Source organism: Pomacea canaliculata, linkage group LG8, assembly GCF_003073045.1.
Source record: "Pomacea canaliculata isolate SZHN2017 linkage group LG8, ASM307304v1, whole genome shotgun sequence".
In the NCBI taxonomy this organism is placed as follows: Eukaryota; Metazoa; Mollusca; class Gastropoda; order Architaenioglossa; family Ampullariidae; genus Pomacea; species Pomacea canaliculata.
Genome location: NC_037597.1, coordinates 17,830,500 through 17,850,982, shown reverse-complemented (window position 1 = coordinate 17,850,982; position 20,483 = coordinate 17,830,500). Strand labels below are relative to the sequence as shown.

Genomic DNA, 20,483 nt, shown 5'->3' with positions numbered 1-20,483 from the left:
GTGTCTGCCATTGCGCATGCGCCAGTCTTCAAAAGAGTTTGTAGCGATAGAGCCTATCATACGTCTGTGGATAGAGTGAGTGTGTAAAGCTTTACTATTTTGTCAAATAATATTTCCGTGCTCATATTATATTACACAATCCAGCTGCCAGATTTCTCGTATGCCGACAGTAATATCCTATTATTTGTCAGTCGATCAGTGCGCTTCTTTCATTTTGGTATCTGTGCTGGTCAACCACCTAAAAGCAGTGGTCACGGAATTCATTTTAAATATTTTAAATGCCAGCTACAAAGAAGAGACAGTGGCAATGGCCAGACTGAAAATAGCATCTGGGCAGCAGCACTACCGAAGAGGCCCAACCCTGTAAACATACATCCAGAGGGGTAAGAAGTGGGGTAGGGGAGGGCTTGTGCCGAATTCGAGATTTGAACCCAAATCCACGATCCACGGTGTTTTGTGTCATCTGATCGCGCAAAGTTCATTTGAATAAATTTAATATGAGCACACGCACATGTCCAGAAACACATACAACTACACACGCGCCCACGTATGCATACACGTTCAACTAACTCGGATTGGACTATTTGTATTCCGGACTTGCAAGGGAAGCAACTGGTGTAGAAGCCGTTGATCTATTATATCTAGTACATTCCCCTTAACCATGTACATGTACAGTGTAGTATCCGTTTGTAATTATCAAAAACGTGTCAGCTTGACTGTTTTTTAAAATCTAATAAATACGACTTGCTGACCGAACGTTGTACCATCAAAGAATCCCCAAAACGTGTTGACCTTACACTAAACAAACTTGGCTACGAAAACGTTTGTTTATAACAACGAACAGTGAAATCAGAACTATTTGTGAAAGTAAAAGGCTGTTAAAAGATCATGACCGTCATCTAAAATGCTTAGTAATATTTATCAGCAGGTTTTTGTTACAAGCGAATAATTCTTTGAAGCAACATAATTTTAATTTAAACAACGAATTTCCGGCGTTGCGAAGATAACGATCACACGAAACCCGATAAGTGATGTGGGTCAGTAGGCTGCTTAAGTGTGAGCGTTTTGGCGAGGTCAGGTCTTATAAAAAAAAAAAAAACTCTGTCTGTATGCCCTTATTCTCTTTAGTTTAACTGACTCGGGATTGCTTCATTTATGTTGTAGTTGTCAGGGTATCAGTTGCGCCGAATCGTCGACAAGGACATCGCAGCTTTGCTGAAATGACATCTCCGGGTACGACGCGACTTCTGAACGCTGGAAATGAGGGTACCCTGGCTTTGGCACTAGCACTCGGACATGAACTGGGCATTTGGGATCTCCTCGGTTCGTCAACTCATCCCATGACCTCAGCTGAAATAGCCGAAAAGGGAAAACTTAAGGAAAGGTAATCTGTTTGATGAAGACCATGATATTGTTGCCCATTTTTAAATTATAATGTTCTCTTCTAATGTACTATTCTTTCTACGGCAAAACAAGAATCGTATTCATTTCCTAATTATTAGTTAAATATAAGTAATTAGAAAATTGCCAGTCAAGTTTCCCTGTATAGAAAACATATGATTGTGCGGGTGGGGTTGATAGTTAAGCAGATGTACAACTGATCGAACAGTGCTCCGCTATTTAACACGTGAACGAATTCAAAACAGAAACAGATAAAACTTCACAATACACATGAGGGGGAAACAAATCGAAAATTTGGTAGAGAGAGAGGGAATGCTAGGCCACATGACCTCTCTCACCCATCCCTGCTTCATGGTTCATGTACGGACTGCCTCTGCGAACATGCGTTCGCGTGCGTGCAGGCCAGTGGGTATTCACGCTGGACGGGGTTTTCGTGCCCTCGGTGACCCGCCGTGTGTGGTGTTGCGTCAGTCCGCACTCTTCCTCCGAAGTCGCACCTTTGCAGCGGAACTAGCATTTTCCCTTTCTTACTATGATAGATATGTAGAGCCTGTCTTACTGTAATCTATAATCAGCCGTCAAAATGCGCATTCTAGAATGTGGTATAGTGCCGATCGTGCATATACGCTCAAAGGTACCATCCTCATTTTGTATTTGCGCTCGATTTTCTTCGTAAGTGCGCATTCAGTTCATCCCAACAGGACTCAGTTGGACTCAGTACGGCGCTACCTTAGACGCCATCATGTACTTAACACCACGTGATCATACTTATCTATACTTTGTTAGACATGTCAGTGGCAGGATCTAGGCGACCGAGAAGTCAGCCGCACTACTCACAAGCATATATTGTGGCCCGATGACACTTTACGATGGACAACCGAAACTGGTCTGATGGTAGCCCTGCCGACGGGTATTCTCAAAAAAAAAAAAGCCTTTCTTATTGGTACACCTGCGAAGCCCGGATGCAGTACGCTAAAGATATTCTGTTTAAAAAAAATTAGGAATTATTTTATAGTCTTACACCCCGTGGGATTCTCAAAAAAATGTTTTATTTATGGATTTGTCATTTACTTGGACTGCATGTTCTTACCAGCTAACCCCTTTGCATTTTATAGACTCAGATGACGGATGTTGAAAGTATACACGACCAAGAAAATTTCAGAGTATTGAACTGAAATGGCGTACAGTTTTACGCCAAGTAATAGCAGAGTATTTTTTTTTAAAAACCTGAACAAGACAAAAATGAAAGAATCTGTGACAATCGAGGAATTTTTAATTCAATAAATAGACAGGTTTTTGTTGAGGCAGAAGTTTGAGAATAATCAGAACCACCGAACTCGAGTTCTCCAGTCTGTATTTCACAGGTGTTCGAACTTCCAGTTTCTCTGACAAAAAGAGAATTGTACTGTGCGGTATCGAGCTCAACTTTCTTAACCGATTTTCAGTAAGCTCACCACGCAGACGCGACCAGATGGTAAACAACAATAAAATGTTTATTGCGTCTTTTCGTTGTGTTACCACCGTCACAGTGTTATGATAATCATCACGATGACGCGGCTATATCTGAGACAGACTTGCTGGACGAGCAGATGAGTGGATGGACTTTTTCAGTGCCAGCAAGCAACAAAGCCAAACTAATGTCTACCCAAACAAGGTCATAGTAGACCTCAGCCATGCCGTCTACATGTTCTTCGATCCTTGCTGGTCTTCCTTCTTCCTGCTTTTCAACTGATTGCCGGTAACAAAAGGCGGGTATGCTGATGTTATTCGAGGAGGTCCGCGGGGTTTTTCCCAAGCGTGTACATGGCTGACTTACCGTGGGACGAGGTCGTTGCACATGTGTACTTGCAGTCTAGTGAAGCTGATCCACAGCTTTGCCGCATGCCGTCACACTTCGGTTAGCAGCTGGAGCAACCTACCCGGGTTGCATTCATAGACATCGGACTAGGCTTCTCCCTTTCTTCGCCCCACCCCATTCCGTGTGGGAGAGGGAAGGTGGAATGGGAGAAATGGGATTGAGAGGCTGTCTGTTTACTACCGCTTAATTCTGCGCATGGCAGATCATCAAACATCCATCAAAATGAAGATAAATAAAATGGATAAAAGATGAGGAAGCGAGGCTATCAACGCGTCTCCCGTTTCAAGTCTTTCGCCATGGCAAACCCTTTCTTGTCTTTGCAGGTAAGTATCTGAGAAGCCATGTCAGGAAATGAGCTTTGCAACGATGGTGGGTTCCCATCACCTGCCTCTAAGCTCCTGGCTCTTGGGAACTGGCATTATGTCTACACGGACTAAACTGATGTAGGATGAGAGTCGCACCTGGAAATCCTAAACGCACCAACCACACCTGCGCGCTATCCTTGTTTGTGTGGGTCTTTTTGGTGACCTGAATAGCCCACATGCAGTATTTTTTTCATTTGATAGGTGTGAAAGCTTATTGTTTATTGATTTGTAGGCCTGTTCATTGACCTAAACTGTGCAGCCTGTTTAGTGATATGGACTGTATAGTGTAAGCTTGTTTGATGCGTTGTAGAGGCTTTCATGCTCGATATTTTCATGTCGTCTGGGGGCGGATGGGCAGCTGTTTATGACTGCGGGGCCCATCTCTTCTCTCTCACTGCCCTACCTTTCCCAGCCTTCTATGGAGTCAGGTACCCCTTCCAGACAGCTGGGTTGACTGGGGGAAATTTTGTTCCGCTACACGGGTATCGAACAGCCACGCCTCTCCATTCAAACGACAATGGTCTAAGCACTCGACTTAGACACTTACTCCTCTGTCTGGTATACGTGCACACAATATCTGGTTCGATACCCACAGCGTATTTCCTTCAGCTGTAGGATGGGTACCTGACATCCTTGGAGGGTTGGAGAAGGTAGGGCAACTATGGAGAGGAGACGGGCACCGCATCTCATTATTGCTATATTACGTTGGTCAATGCACAAGTATTGTATATTCTAATTAAAGAGGGATTTAGCCTCTCTTACACACGTTCAATGGGCACCTTATCTTCCCTGAATCTTATTTTTCTTATATTGTGTGGTCTTCCAGACACAAGCCTATCATCCTCAAAATCACAATAAACAGCGCTTCCTTTCAAATTCATTCTTATTTTAGCTTTTTTTTTTAACAGAAAAAAATCCCTCTTTAGTTACAACGTTAAAGTGCAAGCAGATTGCCAAAACAAATATACGAAAGTGAGGAAGGTTTCGTGAGTTTAGGTCTGTTCCCTTATGGGAAAAGTAGATCAGACGGGATCTCAATAATAAAATAACTTTTTCTTAGAATGTCCTGAGCTTTTAAATGTTACTCGTCAGATGATCGAATGTTCTCCCGAAACTCTCTGTGCTTTGAAACTCCCTACTGCAGCCCACAAGGAAGCTGCGCCGTTGTGTATAGTACAGTTAGGAAATAAAGAAAGAAGAACAAAGACGTTTCAGAGGTCCACTCACGGAAAAGTTAACGATCTTCCTTAACCTGCTTTGACCCCTGGCTATCAATTCGTTCTTTATCTTCAGCGTTCGATCCACAGTTGGTCTGCTATGTTGTCTATAGTGGCATCCAAGAAATCCACTTTTCTGAAACATAGATATTCACTCACTCTTAAGAGAAAGACAGCTACAATTCTGGATATTTTTAGTCATTACAGCCTGGTCTATCACCGCTATCACATATATATATAATCTATATCAGCGGACATTGCATCTTTGAATTTTTTATATAATAAACTCCCATTGTTATTTGCGGCATGAAACATTTTAGTCAAAATATGCTCAGAATATAAAGGAGCAGGCCAAGGGCAAGTTGGCTTTTTGTGGGTATTTTTGTGTACAGATAATGTGATATCAAAGCTCATGAGACATGGCCACTAAGGACCTCACGTGAGGGTGGTGTTTGTTGCTGTTAAACTTATCAGGTGTTAGAGACGAACAGAAATAGTTGATTACCACCCCCCGAGCTTAATATAACTCTTCTTTTTTTTTTTTCCACCGTCGAAATGTACCCCCTGTCTGGAGGTCTATGTAAGTGAACCATGATAAACGTTCCGGCTTATGTTGTAAATCCCTGCTGAATACGACTGGGGGGAACCCCCTAGATTTTACATAACTTATCTATGGTGGGATCATGTATCAGGTTCTCGTGCCCGCTGTAGGTAAGCCGTACAATGGGCAAGAGAAACGCAGAATGTGTGAATCACATCGATAAGCAAAAGGAAAGGAAGAGTGATTGGAGAAGAGGAAAGGAAAGAAAGGAAAACAAGAAGAAAGCATAGTTCGTCGCTAAGAGAGTTGGGCCTGCGATAGCTTTCAGACAACAATGTACAACACATCACATGTGCAATACGCAGAAATCAAAACCTAAGTTTATTTATTGGTAGAAACATTAACATATTCTTGATATTTGACTCAAACATTGTATGTAAGAATAAGCGTGTGAGAAAGAAGAAGAGAGAAAGTGTGTGTGTGTGCGCTCGCGCACGTATGTGTGTGTGAGAGAGAGAGAATCAGATATCGACCAAAATATCTCGAGAAGTATTTTACCCAATTATATTTCCCATCATGTGACGCCTCAGCATGTCATGTCAAGATAATTTCAAGAAAAAGGAAAGAGGAGCTGTGACATTTGTGTTATCAGGTGGAGCCACTGTCGACTCAGAACAACAAGCAAGCCAACATGAGTGAGGAAAATGAGTCGAACTGCTTAAATGACTTGTCATCATTAGAACATGTATGACTGGAATATGAACAGGGGACGTGCAGAGATCCGCTTTACCCTTCCACATACCGAGAAGTGTAAACAGAAGTCGGTGGGTACGTCAGTACTCTGTGCTGACCTGACTTGGCGCGGAGCGACCGTAAGCTGAGTATTTAGCTACCTTGTCGGGTGTCGCGTACCCTGAACCAGCAAGGCAGGGTTTTCCAAAGGCTTAGTTACCATCCTCCTACCTTCTTATCTTCCCCCCACCAACACACACAACAACCTTTCTTACCTGGTTTAAACCCACTGCATGCACCCATGCATAAAGTTTTTTTTTTTTTAAAGTTTAACTATATATATCATGCAGTATTGCTGGCCTCCTGCTTGTCGACCTTACAGATTTGCATACGGGGGTTATTTCACGCTGTAGGTAGAGGATCCAGTTTGTCAGGTGTGCCAGGTGTGTTATCGCGATGTTGACATGCTGGGCCTTTCTGGCTTATCCGGTAACTGAGAACAGTTATGTGGGAGTCGCCAGGAGAGCTCAGTGGGTTGTCCTGTGGTCTGTTACACATCCACGTAGAAAAATTTGCATCACTTTCCACTGTGCAACAGACCATAGAAATCAACAAGCACAAACTGATCTGTTTGACCCACCGTCTTGACACAGCTAAACTTACAAGGCAACAACACCTCGTGACCTGAATTAAATTTTCCATGAGCTGACAGGATCCTTGAAACAGATACAAGATTCTCTCCATAACATAGGGACACCATGGTTTCTCCTGTCCCCGCCTCCACTGACTACATCCAACTCGTCATTGGCTTTCCGCATTGACTAGATGGCTGATCATCTGGATGAAAGGACCTCCTGTGTCTAGCATTGTGCCAAGAAGTATGAAGTCGTTTGTAGACAGGATCCACTGACTTATTCTCTATTCCAAACGTTTACACAGGAAACGCCTTTTCATAACGAAATCCTGTCAACAAACCGAGATCCGTTAACAAAATGTTAGTTTTCAAATTCTAAACGGAAGTAGTCAATAGTCTGATGATGTGAGACATTTGACTCATCGTGCCTCACCAGACGTTTCTCCATCGGATGTTCCTGTCTGCCGGAAGTGACGTTTTCCGCTGACTCGTAATGGACAACCTTGGCGCAGAAAATGTGATCGCGGTGTACAGTCCTGCAGACATGGTTTTTTTCGCATTTTGTTACGTGTCTCACAAAGAGTTTTCGCAGGAATCGATTACTCACCCTCAACCCGATCCCCCTTCCCATGAGACATTCCCATCTGTCTACCTTCATGAGGAACGAAGGGAAGGGTTGAAGGCATTATCGTCAGATAATTCACAACCTTGCGTCCGCTCTATTGGTTGCTTATTAATTTGAGAGGTATAGGAGTGGTGGAAGATTTTATCACTTTTCATTTATGTTGTATATAAATATAAATAGATAAAATCGATGCCAATTGCCTCGTATCACTGAAAGTTTTAAAGGACAGAGATATGTTTAGGGCGGCCGTGATTCCCTGGCAGTAGCAAGAACACCAACTCCTGCAAATATATTTAGTTATATAGTTCAGAAAAAGCTTTCTCCAAAGACATGAAATATGTTTGTTTTTGTTTTGTTTTTGTTTTTTTGTTTTGTTGTTTCTATTTTCATTGCTTTCTTTAGGATACAACAGAAACAAATCCTGTCAGTCTATTAAATCCTGCAGTGCTAGTTTCGTAGAAGTCGCTTACAAAATAAACTGCATGCTAATGTTGCTTTGACATTTTCCTTAAGCAAGAAAGGAACTTGACCAAAATAAAGTGACGCCTGGACATCATAGGTTATTATTTCGGATATGCCACTTGCATTTTATGGATTACTGCCGAAAAAAAAACTTTTTTTTTTTTTTACGAGATCGGCTTCGGTTGAATGGCGCGTTTGTTTCGAAGTATTATCCCCACCACCACCACCACCACAAAAAAAACTATAATATGTATATGGTGCTAAACATCTCCAAAAACAAACCTAGTTGATTATTATTTTCATGGTCCTTCTGTCTGGAATTTTTGTTTTTAAAACTTCCAGTTTCTTTCGGTGAATTCTTACGTGTGAAGAAGATTCTGATGTCAGTTGATTTTTAAAACAAAGCAACAGCAAAAGCAAAAATAATCATTCCACGTGCATGAGCATGTGCAGGCGCGTGCATGTGTGGAATGTGTACTGTGACAGTTTGCTTTTGCTTTGCCTAATTTTAGATAACCTACTTTCATCTACAGAAAAGGAATGCGCTGAGTCGCACGGAGCATCGCATTAGTGTTAGAAGCAGCTCGGGTCAAAGGTTAGCAGTAAGTCACGTGTGAAGTGATGTCGGTAAGCCCTAACCTTATGGGCTTAATATTTCCTCAAGTCACGCGAGCGAGGGGAAAACCCTAGCCCTTGACATTCCGGAAATTAGTATTTGAAGAAAAAAAAAAGAAAAAGAAGAAGAGGAAAGAAAAGTCGTTAGAAAACGTCGTCCGCCACATCACGCTTAGCGACAAGCGATGTGAAGGACATCCTCAAGAACACATGCCTGACATAAAGCAGGACCGTTTCCTGATAGGCGTGGTTACCATGGCGGCGGGTTAAGGGAAGACTTTGCGCGAAAGCCCTCCACATCCAGGTCTAAGAATTTCGAGAACTTCTTCATCGTGTCATCACGTGGTTTAGAGCCGTGACGCTTGAGCCTCAAATTACCCTCGTTGTGAAGCTGTCAAAGAGTAGAGAGAGGGGGGGGGAAGGTGATGATGAGGGAGGATTAAGGGAAGGGGGTCGCAGACGGAGGGCAGGAGGTGTATGCTCAACACGCCAGATTAACGAAAGGAATAAAATGTTGCTAGCTAAAGATGCTCTCCCAGCCAGTCTGTCTTCCATAATGTTCCGTTATCTTTCAGTTTCACTTAACGCACATTTACAAAGATCGTTTACTTTTCCAGGATTTGTTCATCTCTCTCTCTCTCCATAATATTGCACTACGAGCGTTAATATTTGTCCATGGCACATTCTCTCACCCTCTCCTCACACACACTCAATCATCCACGTACACTCGCGAGTCTCTTTTCATTTTCAATTCTAATACACTGATACTTGCGAGAGATTTTGCGGACAAGCGTGCAAAAGAAGAGGAAAGAGGAAATTCAATCTAAACAGTTCACTGCGAATCACTGATACTTATTACCAGAAGGGGTTTTCGAGAGGACTTCAAAAGAAAATCAGCAGGAAACGGATGGCTAGTGACGGGCTTTGAAATTGTCCCTTTCTTCGTCAGACGAGAGATCAACTGCTTGACATCGCATAAAAGGACCTAATTACAGGGAGCAATCCTCCCCCTTTGGTGGGCTTGAAGGGGAAAAAATAACAAATGAAACTCATTTGTAGATAAGTGGCCTAAAGTCTTTATTTCTTTCGGTTTTTTATCTTTCGTTTTTTTCTTTCGTTTTTTTCTTTCGTTTTTTTTTTTTCTTTAATTTTTTCTTTTGTTTTATTTTTCTTTCTTTGTTCCTTTTTTGATACCTCTATCTTTACAGAGCATTGCACGAAGTGAACTTCCCACATGCAAAGTCCTGTTCCCCACCTAGTTCGCAAATGCCAATCACATGGCATATTTTAGGAAAGGGTAATAGCTTAACTAATCTTCATTAAAAAAAAATATATGTGAGGAGACAGTCTACTTTCAGATAATAAAAAAAACTCCTGATAATATGGAAGTGCACTTGCATACAATTATTGCTCAGCACTGTATGGATGGACCCGTGCAGAGGCCAAACAAGAAAGTTTGTCGTGTGTGAGTTCCGCATGTAAATAACCGGGGCTTTCTTCTAAAATATATTCTCAAAGAACGCACTGATTATTCTTGATTTTACTCCCACGAGGAGTGGGTCGTGTGTGTACAGTACACTTCGTGCTAGATAACTAGTATATTGAAAACAATTCCCCAGCCCCGGCTACAAAAGCCTATTTACAAGTAGTGCAGGCAGTGCTGGGTTTTTCCGCCCTTTCTCGTGATTATCACTGCAGCTTTTGTGTTTTGCTGGTTTTTTCTTAATTTCTCCAACAGTTTACCGTGCATAATAGTGAACTGTTTGCCCAGCAGAGAAAGTTCAGAGGAATGAATTGGGGCGAATAGCGTCCATAATAAGCGAGCAAATTAATGGAAGTAGAAATATTAACGATAGTAGTAGTAGTAGCTTCAATAGTAGTAGAATAGTAACAGTAGTCATAATAGTAACAGTAGCAATTAGTATTAATAGAAGTAGTACACATTTTATGTATATTTTGTTGAGTCTGTTTATAATGCTACTTAATCAAACAATCTGTGAATTGATTCAATTTTTGTTCCAATGCGGATTTACCTGGTTATTTTGATATCAAATTTTTTTTGAATTGACAACATTTTATTGTGTAGTAAAAATACTCTATTTTCAATTTTAAAGGTAAATAACTGTGTTTCATTCTTTAGAAGATAGTGAATAAAGCTGGTTTTTATTTTCAAACTATGAATCACCGAAGAGAGATTTTAAGAGTAGAATGTGGTTTCATGGATTTTTGTGTAAATACGAACGACCAGATGCAATTTTGAAAAAAAAAGTGTTGTATAAAGTACTGGTGTCCTACACAAGGAGGAAGTAGTGAAGCAGTGATACAACTAATGTAGCTTTTCCTGGCTTACCGGTAGCTCGAGCGTCCATGGCTCATTATCCTGCTTCACTTCCTGTCGTCAGCAGCACACCACCGGCGAATTTTGAGAAAGTTTTCGGGACATTGAAAAACCTGTGGATTTTTTACATTTCTTTCCTTACTTTTTTTTAATTGACTCTTGTGCTTTGCAAGAGGACAATTGCTTAGCTAACATTACTAGGGATTTTTATGTTATATTTATGTTTTCTTTAAAATAATCAGTATGATTGTGTTGTCGGATGGTGTCAAGATGGATGAAAATAGGTGTTCGAAGAAATAATTTTTTGTTCGTTAGTCCCATACGACTTAGGGAAGAAATAATTACATTATACGAAATCTCCATAACTCTGTGTGTGAGTGTGTGAGGGGGGAGAGAAAGAGAGACGATATATCTGTCTTTGAAAAAAAATTATAAAAAGCAATGTTCACAACAGGACAACACATACAAACTTAATTTGTGTGTTGTAGATAATAATGAATTATCTTCATATCAAACTAAAATGTCACTGTGCATGCTAGTCCGCGAAATATGCTTTGGGAAAAACTAAGGACATTTTTCTTCCCACGTCAATGAGAATAATTCATTATCACGAGAAAAAATATCACAGGCACGAGACAGACACACGTGACCCAGCACAGTACAGCCCCAACTGGAACGTGAGAAGATCAAGTGTCGTCGTGCTAGTAACCATGAATGAATTTACTCGTTTGGAAATTTTGTATTTACGATATTAAAGCTCACGTTCCATTCAGTTTAATAATATAATATGGAATTACTACTGTCAGCGCCGCACGCTTCAGTCGCCGTTGTAACCTGACGTCATTTCCGCATTAGCATGCGCGACGCCGTTTCATTCATGACCGTCAATTCAATGAAAGCGGCGTAACTCGAGATCCTGTCTGGACTTCGATTACCGTTCCAAAGAAAGGTGCCACAAACTTGGGCTTCTGGGCACATACGCCGTTGGGAAAACCCACCCTACCACCACCACAACCCCACCCACGCCCCCACCACACACACACTTGAATCACGCCTACATCTCGCGCCTATCACGAGCTCCTTTTCCTGCTGCCGCCGCCAGGGCTTAAGGGGCTTGTGTCTTGTGGGCGATATCTGTGGAAAGATAGAAAAAAAACCGCTGACGGGATATAGTGGAGAAATGTCCGACATGGCGTGCAGTCGACAGAAGTCACGACAAGCTGTTTGGGATCTCTCGTCTCTGACAGACACGGGTTGAGAGGGCTGTTGGGCTCATTAAGGAAGTCAATCAAACTTTTCCTCTGGCTTCCACCAAACCTAGCTTGATGAGCGCATTTTGTTTTGACAGTTTTTAAATTTCTGTAGAAAAGGAATGTGTATCACTTCAGCAAGAATGGATGTCTTGGCGTCTGGGGTCGTTTGCTGATCGGAGCATGTAGCCAAAGGGATGTCAGACTTGACTAGCTTTTTGAACAAGTATTATCATATAGCCTATGCAAACCAGAAAATCCGAACTACACAAACCGTCAAAAAAAAAAAAAAAAAAGGAAACACTAGCTGTGGTGAGAAATGACACGGAAAGTTCTCAACAAGTGTCGGCTGATGGATAGAGATGTAAGTCACGCGAGCATCTACAGTCCAAAGTACATTGGGGGACAGAGAAATCGGAAAGATGTTGAGCTAGTGATACTAAGAAGATGGGTAAAAAAAATCCGATTTTAATTCTTTCTACCCAGATTGGAAGCCAGGCTGTACTCCCCTTTTGGGAAGGTACGCAAGCCATAAATCTGGACAAGATAGTGTACGAGGAACAACATCAGGTGTTATATTGGTGTTAACATTTGCTTAAAGCCTCCTATTCATAGAAACCATTCATATGAATGTTTTATGCTGACTAAATATCAGGTAACTGCTGTTTTGAGGCTTCGTTCACCTGTCCATCTAAACGACGTGTACATGAGTGATCAGGGGAGGCGATGAGAACGGAAGTAAAGGGTTGGGCGCCGTGCATTACATGCCGCGCCCTCGAAACGGTTCACCGCTTCTATGGCAGAAAAACATTAATTGAGCCTTTCCCTTTCGCTCTGTTCATCTTTTTTTTTTCTTACTTACACACGATTTGCCTGCTTTGTCAACGACGAGTCTCTTGCTGATGAAGTCAGCATAACGGTCAAGTACGAGACCTGTATTGTTTGACCTCACCTACAGATGACAATACACAGCAACTCCTGTCGAAGGAGGGTGCCCCATATTTATCACTTGTTTGTGAACTCAAAAGTAGAAAGCGGGCAAAGTCACAGCTGTGCATAACTCAACTATTCTGTAGTTAATCGGAGGAAAAGGGTTGGGAGGGGAGAATTCGTATCATTTCCGGCTTTTCCTCTTTTTTTTTTGAAATGGCGCTGGCTGCAAACATTATCTACTAGTGAAACAGAACTGATCAGGTTTTTCCCAGGGAGGCTGAAGGATGTGTGTGGCGCTGAAACTGTTTCCTCTTATCAGAACAAAAGCTTGGCTCGAGATGCGGTGTCTCGTTTACCCCGAGAACCCACTTTTTTTTTTGCCGTCAATCGAACTCAGTACATGTACTCAACTCGATGTGTGCAGTTCGTTAGGCAAGGAAGTCTTTTTTATTTACTTATACTAAGTTTCATTTTCAAACACGTCGCCTTACGTTGCTGTTTGTAGACATGGGCAAATGCTCTTCAACGCGAACATCGATGATTTGTTTTTATTCTCTGCCTCAAAGGAAGAAATTGGACAGCAAGAAGAGGAAGAAGGGGGAGAAAATGAAACAGAGGAAAAGGGTGGGGAGAGAAAGCACGCGTCTTCTTTATCTGAAGTTTGTTAGTCTAAATATTCACATCCACTTCTTCCATCTGTACTTATTTATCACACTGTGTAATATTACATCACATATTGTGTCACTTTACTCAAATTATAACCAGTCAAAAAAGTCCCCACTTTTCTTTAGTGTTTGGCTGTTGTTCTCCGTTTTTTGTTTGTTGGGATTTTTTTGTTTGTTGGTTTTTTTTTGTTTTTTTTTTTTTTTTGTTTGTTTTTGGGGTTTTTTTTTGTTTGTTGGTTGTTGGTTTGTTTGTTTGTTTGTTTGTTTTGTTGTTTGTTTGTTTGTTTGTTTTTTTTTTTGTTTTGTTTTTTTGTTTTGTTTTTTGTTGTTTTTTTTTTTTTTTTTTTAACAGATACGTGCGCGAATGGCTTGGCTGCATGGTTGCAGGGGAGGTGATCCAAGTCACGCGGGATAACCCCCTGCGCTACTCCATCCGGGAGGATCATAAGCCAGTGCTCAGCGACATCAGCATCGGTTCCCGCCTTTTTGCGTCATATGCCGTTAGATATGACGCCGTCAAGGATTGCTTTCGTCAGGATGGTCCGAGCGGTCAGTGAGCATTAGTGTTAGTGAGTATTAGAGCAGCATTAGTAACCGGATAAGGTATCGCTAACATGATGGCAGAAGTTTGGTATTACCTCCTTGTATCAAATATTAGATGGTCACAAAGTCGAGAAAAAGACAGTAGACAGTGTCGGAGACTGAACATACACAGTGAAGATTTACATTGCGAACTTAATATTTGATTCGTAGACCACAAGCACATGGAAAATTATTACCGCACCTTCATAATGTCCTCCTTCACTTAAAATCAGCTGGTATTCGATAAAAGTTGAGCGTAAAAATATTAAAGGTGATTTAATTTTTAATTACACGTTATGGAATGCAAATAAGACTTGATAATTCTTTTAGTAAATTTACAGACGAAGTGCACATTGCCAGGGATATTGCAGTGTTTTGTACGTCTGCAGCACTTCTATTTGTCAAATAAATTAATAACATCATTAGAATCTTCAAAAACAAAACTGGATTTTTCAGTCCCATTGAATTGTTTGTCATTCTGCTCCAGGAGTGAGTCACACTCAGTTTCCTGGCGTCTTCAACGTGTTTCATGCCATGCGCACGAGTACCTCCACCTCAACTGTGAATGAGATGGTCGCTGTGCAGGACGGACTGTCGAAATTACTTGGCATGTCGAAATTTTACTTTGGCATGATTAACATTCTGCTATTGTTAAATGAGTTCTTGGGGAGGTTGAGTCAGACCATTGATTTCTCCAACCAGACCCTTACTTCGACGCCAACATTGTGATTTTATATAGTTGGCCATCATCCAGTCATAGCTTCTGACAGAGATTTATACATTTACCAATAATGCACGTGTTGTATCCTCTAAGGATCGGTATTTCTTACACAGAATACTTCCCAAAAAGTCCACTCTGAGAAAATAAAAGATCATCATAAATGTTACTGTTTCTCTTTCCCAAAAATGAGGTATTAACTATTGTTGAAGTTATTTTTTTATGTATGTATTAAAAACGTCTTTTTCTTCCATCCCAGACCAAGGAATCGAAGTGGCTGAATTCGGGTGTGGCACGGGGTGCTGATTCTTGAACTGGCTGGCCGCTACCCAAACAGCCGTTTCCATGGCAGCGATATATCCCCGCATGGTCTGGCTATCGCCCGAGAAAAACTTGCTGAGAGTGGACTAAGTAATGTCACGTTGTCCCTCGCTGATCTTCACAGCCTGCCTGGGCGATATGCACGGCAAGTTCGACTGGGCCTTCACTTTTGATGTAATTCACGATTTGCCGCATCCTCTGAAGGCGCTGAATGAAATCCACAAGGCGCTCAAAGACGGAGGCTGGTTCGTGATGGGAGACGTCCACAGCCCCGGGGACAGGTGCGCCGTCGCGGGGGATGATGGGTCCATGGTGTTGTACGGGATCAGCACGTTCCTATGTCTGCCAGCGAGTGCTGCTCCAGATGGCGCTTTGGGGCCAGGGGCGGCGTGGAGCGTCCAGGAAGCCCAGGAGCTAATTGCTCAGTCGAACCTGACTTTACAGGAAACGGTTAGCAACCAACCCTACTTTGCCTTTCATGTGTGCCGAAAAGTTGTCTCGGACTAGTCTTGCGGAAACCACGAGGCGAAAATTCGCAACTATTTGGTTTGACTTACAACATCCAGCAAAAGCATCTTATATGATTTTTGGAGCTGCTGGTCGAGGAGAAGTGAGGAGTATGAAACCTTGTTCAGTCTCAATAATCAGTTCACGCAAAATGTCAAAGGGATCTTTCTTAAAAGTGATCTAAAATCGTTGGCGTTTACTGATTCGTCTAAGTCGATTTGCTTTTTTTATAAATAATTATTATTCATGATTTTTTTCCCGACCTTACCCTTTCATAGTCAACTCTGCTTTAATCAGGTCTGTGAACAACACTGCTAGGGATAGACCTATTGGTCTATGTTGTTATCACACAATTCAAACTCAGGAAATGAAGCATTATAAGCATACCCCTGATAGGAACTGTTACCTGTTCCTGCTCCGTCAGTCCTTGTAATAGCTTTGCTTTCGATGGCAACTGTACTTTTCCAAATTTTAACTCTACTTGATCATGTCATTCTCTGACACAATTTATGGATATGTTTGGTGGAATTGACACTAACAAGGAGAAAAAATAAGTAAAACACTTGTTCATATTTAATTACCATTTAACCTAGATTTTACATACTCTTTTATCTCGCATATTTGCAAATAAGGTATTTTGTCTTTCTACATATTTATGCACTTATACAATTTTGCGTAGAGTACTTTGGCATGAAGTACACCGACACCAAATTAAATGACAATGTTTTCTAAACTTGAAGCCTGTTGTCTGCGTATTTTTCGAACTGGAGAGTTGTTTCATATATACACAAGAGCTGCATGTTGGAAAGGTTAGGTGTATGTTTGTCGAACGCGTCAAACCGTTTGTCAGTAAACATTGTCTGATTGAGCGAGTAAAACATCTGTAAGCCTTGTCTTCCATGGTGTTGTGCGTGCATCTGAGAATGATCATCGCCATATTTTCATGACAAGCTTCGGGGGAAAAATGATTAGCAGGGGTAGGGGATTAAACAAGGAAAATCTTGGCAACGACTTTTCTACAGATCTTTTGAGTTCTCTCTCTATGCATAAAAATTTATAACAGCAGAGCACACAGTCCAGCAAACACTTCAACAACTGGGAAACATTCTACGCTGTAGTAGTATCCGTACACCCCAACAGTCGTAAACCATTGGTCGCAATATAAGTCCACACCAACACTTGGAAAAACTTGGGATTTTCCTTCCGTGCTGTTGTCTTCTTCATCTTCGCTTCAACCGAATTTTAACATGGTGTGTGTTTTGAATACGCGCCTGTCGCATTCAGTAGTAAACAAGTCTGACCCTGGTCATGAGAACTCTACGCCGTCCGACACGCATCACTCCGGCTCTGATGCTCGGACCCTCTGGACCCTCGCTCGTCGCGCACAACCGGAAGTCAAAGAGAGAGAGAGAGAGCAATGACTTTTATTATCTGTAAGAGTCTCTGTATGATTATTCTATGAGGAAACAAAGAAAAGTGGGCACTGCGCCAGCTAGCTACCCGCTTTCCTTCCGCGCCTCCTGGGCTTGGTGGGGGACGATGTTGTGACCACTACGACCCCGCACCACCTAACCCTTGAGTTCTTGTCGACGAACTTTCTACGAACTTCCTCTTTCGGATTCCTTTACCTGTGGTGGGCCAGGGAATACCAGCAAAAACCGATAAATTTGGACAAACAAGCACAACATCATGCGGTAGTGTGTGCGATAACGGACGGTGAAGGCCAGATACTCTCAAACATCAAGAGCACCCCCTGAAACTGTGTACGGAACTCGGGTATCTCCCTCTGTACGCATTCCCCGCAAAAATAAACATGATCTGAACACTCTGTTTTCTTTAGGTATATGTACTGACCCAACTAGACTACCTGTCTAAGTTGGAAAGAACTGTTCATCCTCTGTGGTGATTTTGTACCGTGGGCAACGGTTTACCAAGAGGGAAGGTTCGAAGACTGCAGCTAAACAAAGGATGCCTTCCCGCTGAAAAACGCCAGGCAAGTCGAAAAGGGAAACCATCAGACCATTTCAATGTAAGCGATGTGAACTTTGGACGGTGTTCATTAGGTTCACTTAGTTCATCACTTGCTGCCTTTGTTTTGTCGGACCTCATCGGCGACTTCACAAGCGCGCAATCCCGGAAGTACAGCTGGCGTCAACGTTGATTGGCCTTGTCCCGCCTTTCAGCTGGGCACGAGCTAAATTTTTGTGACCTTATAGGTCATTAAGTGCAGTGGACTGGGCCTGTGTAAGTAATGAGTAATAATGCTCCCATATCAACTATGCACACAGTGCATTCCATTTGTTGTCATCATTCATCTCCGTCTTAGTTCACAAGACCTCAGCTACAGCCATCTGAGCACGCTGATTTTTAATTACATTATTTCAATCACTCAAGATGCTAAACGAATTAATGTTACATTATGTAACATGAGGCACCGACTGCAGTGCTAGGCAATACGAAGAATAGTTATTGTAATAATTAAAATGTACAGCAAATAAGCAATAAATATCGTAAGTAGAATAGCTTGCTTGAGATAACGGACACTCCCTAAAAAAAAATACGGTCGCAAGTGCGTCATCTCTTATAGAAAAGCCTGATTGTTATTTATTGAGCTTTAGAGATAAAGAATTCACGATGTAGGAATGTTACAGGCGGTTGTCTGTCGCGAGATGCATGGAAAATTACTGCGGCTGACACTAGGTGTCTTGTGTCAAGTGTACCGTCCTTGTCACTGGCGCCAAGCAGCATCCGCCATGATGTTGACGACAATTAATTGTCAGCTGCAGCAGGAAACAGCAAGAAATTAACTGCGTACATCGCAGTTCCGACAGTGTAGAAAATGTTGTCCGGGTTAGGCTGGGCACTAAAAGTAAAGAATTACATAATAAGGAGGGATGAAGGGAAAATTCGGCCATTGCCATCGAGAGCATCATCAACATTATATCTAACGACAATCGTTATCAATATCAGCTCCAGTTATTTATACGCATATGGTATGCAGCTCTCCAGTCCGAAATAAAACCTCATGATCAAATCTTTGAGCCCACGATCGGTGGAGGTGGGAAGGGGGGATGCCACAGTCCAGCATTTTATAATGTCGACATGCAATCAAGCATGCATGCACGCACGCACGCACACAAACGTGCAGTCATGCCCGCGCACACTTTTTCATGAATACACTCGTGTCTGGGTACATACATCATCATGTCGCAGCTCAGGGTGAGACAGGAATTCATGCCAAGGATGTCTCTTTATCAAACTACAATTTTTTTAAAAACAAACTCGAGTTTTATGTCAGCAGTATAGACCTGTTAACAGCTGTACCATTAGAGTATATCAGAGATAACGGTACACAGATCAGCCGCGGGCAGGAGCAAAGTTAATCTGCATATAATTAACCTCATAATTTGTCATATGTGACAAGCTGTCGCCCTGTCGTATGTTGAGAGAATATATATATCCTGACCTTTCCTCATACAGAATGTCAGATCCGTGTTGCTTGACTACTGTGGTGGTCGGTGTCTACACCAGTCTACAGCTTTGTTCTACTGCCTACACGTGTGACCTCTCATCAGGTTAAGGTAAACACTGATCTGAACGTGCGACCTTTCATTGGCATGCACTGCCTGACCCGCAGGTGTTGGGCTTGCGACAGAAGGACCTTCCTTATGGTAGATCCGTACCCCTTACCAGGATCGGTCCCACGCATAGTCTGCGTCATTGACCTTTAACCTCGCTCCCCCTCACCTCCCACGGGTGCACTGCTAGCTCCCACCTGGCAGACACTGTTGGCCGGATGGTGTGTGTTTTAGTCTGTGTAGGTACGTGAACATCCATCTAGAATTAATTAATGAATTCGCTCGTGACACTGCAAAATAAATTTAAAGTATATTGACACAAGATCGTTTCTGACCGTTAGACTATGAAATCACGTGAACAGTCTTGGTTATGACAATGAACATACTCGCCTTTACAGTTATGCAGGATTTTTTTCTGAGGGATTGATCGTTTTTGGGTAGGGCAAGATAGATTGTAAGCCAAAAAAAGAGGGTAGATCCTTATACGGGTGCGGGCTGAAAGTTAAGACGGAAGGAAATAGGAAAAAAACAAACCTCGAGCTTCTATCGGGCTGTAGGCTCATGACGATAGCAAGGATTAAAAATTGTATTTTTGGAAGCTCTATCTTCTAGAGATATTTCAGAAGTATAGCGTATTTTAGTAAATATCATCAAGTAGAAGAGTTTTTTTTAAATATAAATTTCTGTACACTCTAAGGGTATTTACTGAAACTCCATCAGGTGTAGAAGTATTTTCGGAACCTCGATCAATTATTTTAAGGAGTTCCATCAAGACTAGGGGTGTTTAAGGACATTTCATCAAGTCTAGAGATATTTTTGAAGCTCCATACACTTCATCCTCGCCTCTAGGGTATATGTCGCCGATGATAAAATCCAGCATTTCCTGGTGTTTGACCGAGCTCGGTGCGGTGTTGAACGCATGAAGGATGTGTAAACGTGATCTGGCTGGCCGGGTTTCCCCTCTACGCAACCAATATATATTTCCATGTACATCCGTGCCCTGCGCCACGGCCTGTTATTACCTTACCATGTAAATCCGGGACCCAGCCCCTCTCGCCTGACCGATTTCAGTTGCCGGTGAACGACCTGAGGAACTGTAAACTGTAAACTGTTGTGTTTACCCGCCTCCTGTTGTGTTATC

At 42.1% G+C, this 20,483-nt stretch overlaps 1 protein-coding gene across 1 annotated transcript; it reads left to right on the top strand.

Annotated features, from left to right (window-relative positions):
- The first annotated feature begins 1 nt into the window (after position 1).
- On the top strand, positions 2-16,646 carry LOC112570146. Its single transcript, XM_025248433.1, is given in 7 exon segments — positions 2-75; positions 1,165-1,384; positions 13,989-14,185; positions 14,706-14,825; positions 15,196-15,234; positions 15,237-15,384; positions 15,386-16,646. Coding segments are annotated over 6 exon segments (1,047 nt in total). The 5' UTR covers positions 2-75; positions 1,165-1,220; the 3' UTR covers positions 15,765-16,646.
- Positions 16,647-20,483: the final 3,837 nt, after the last annotated feature.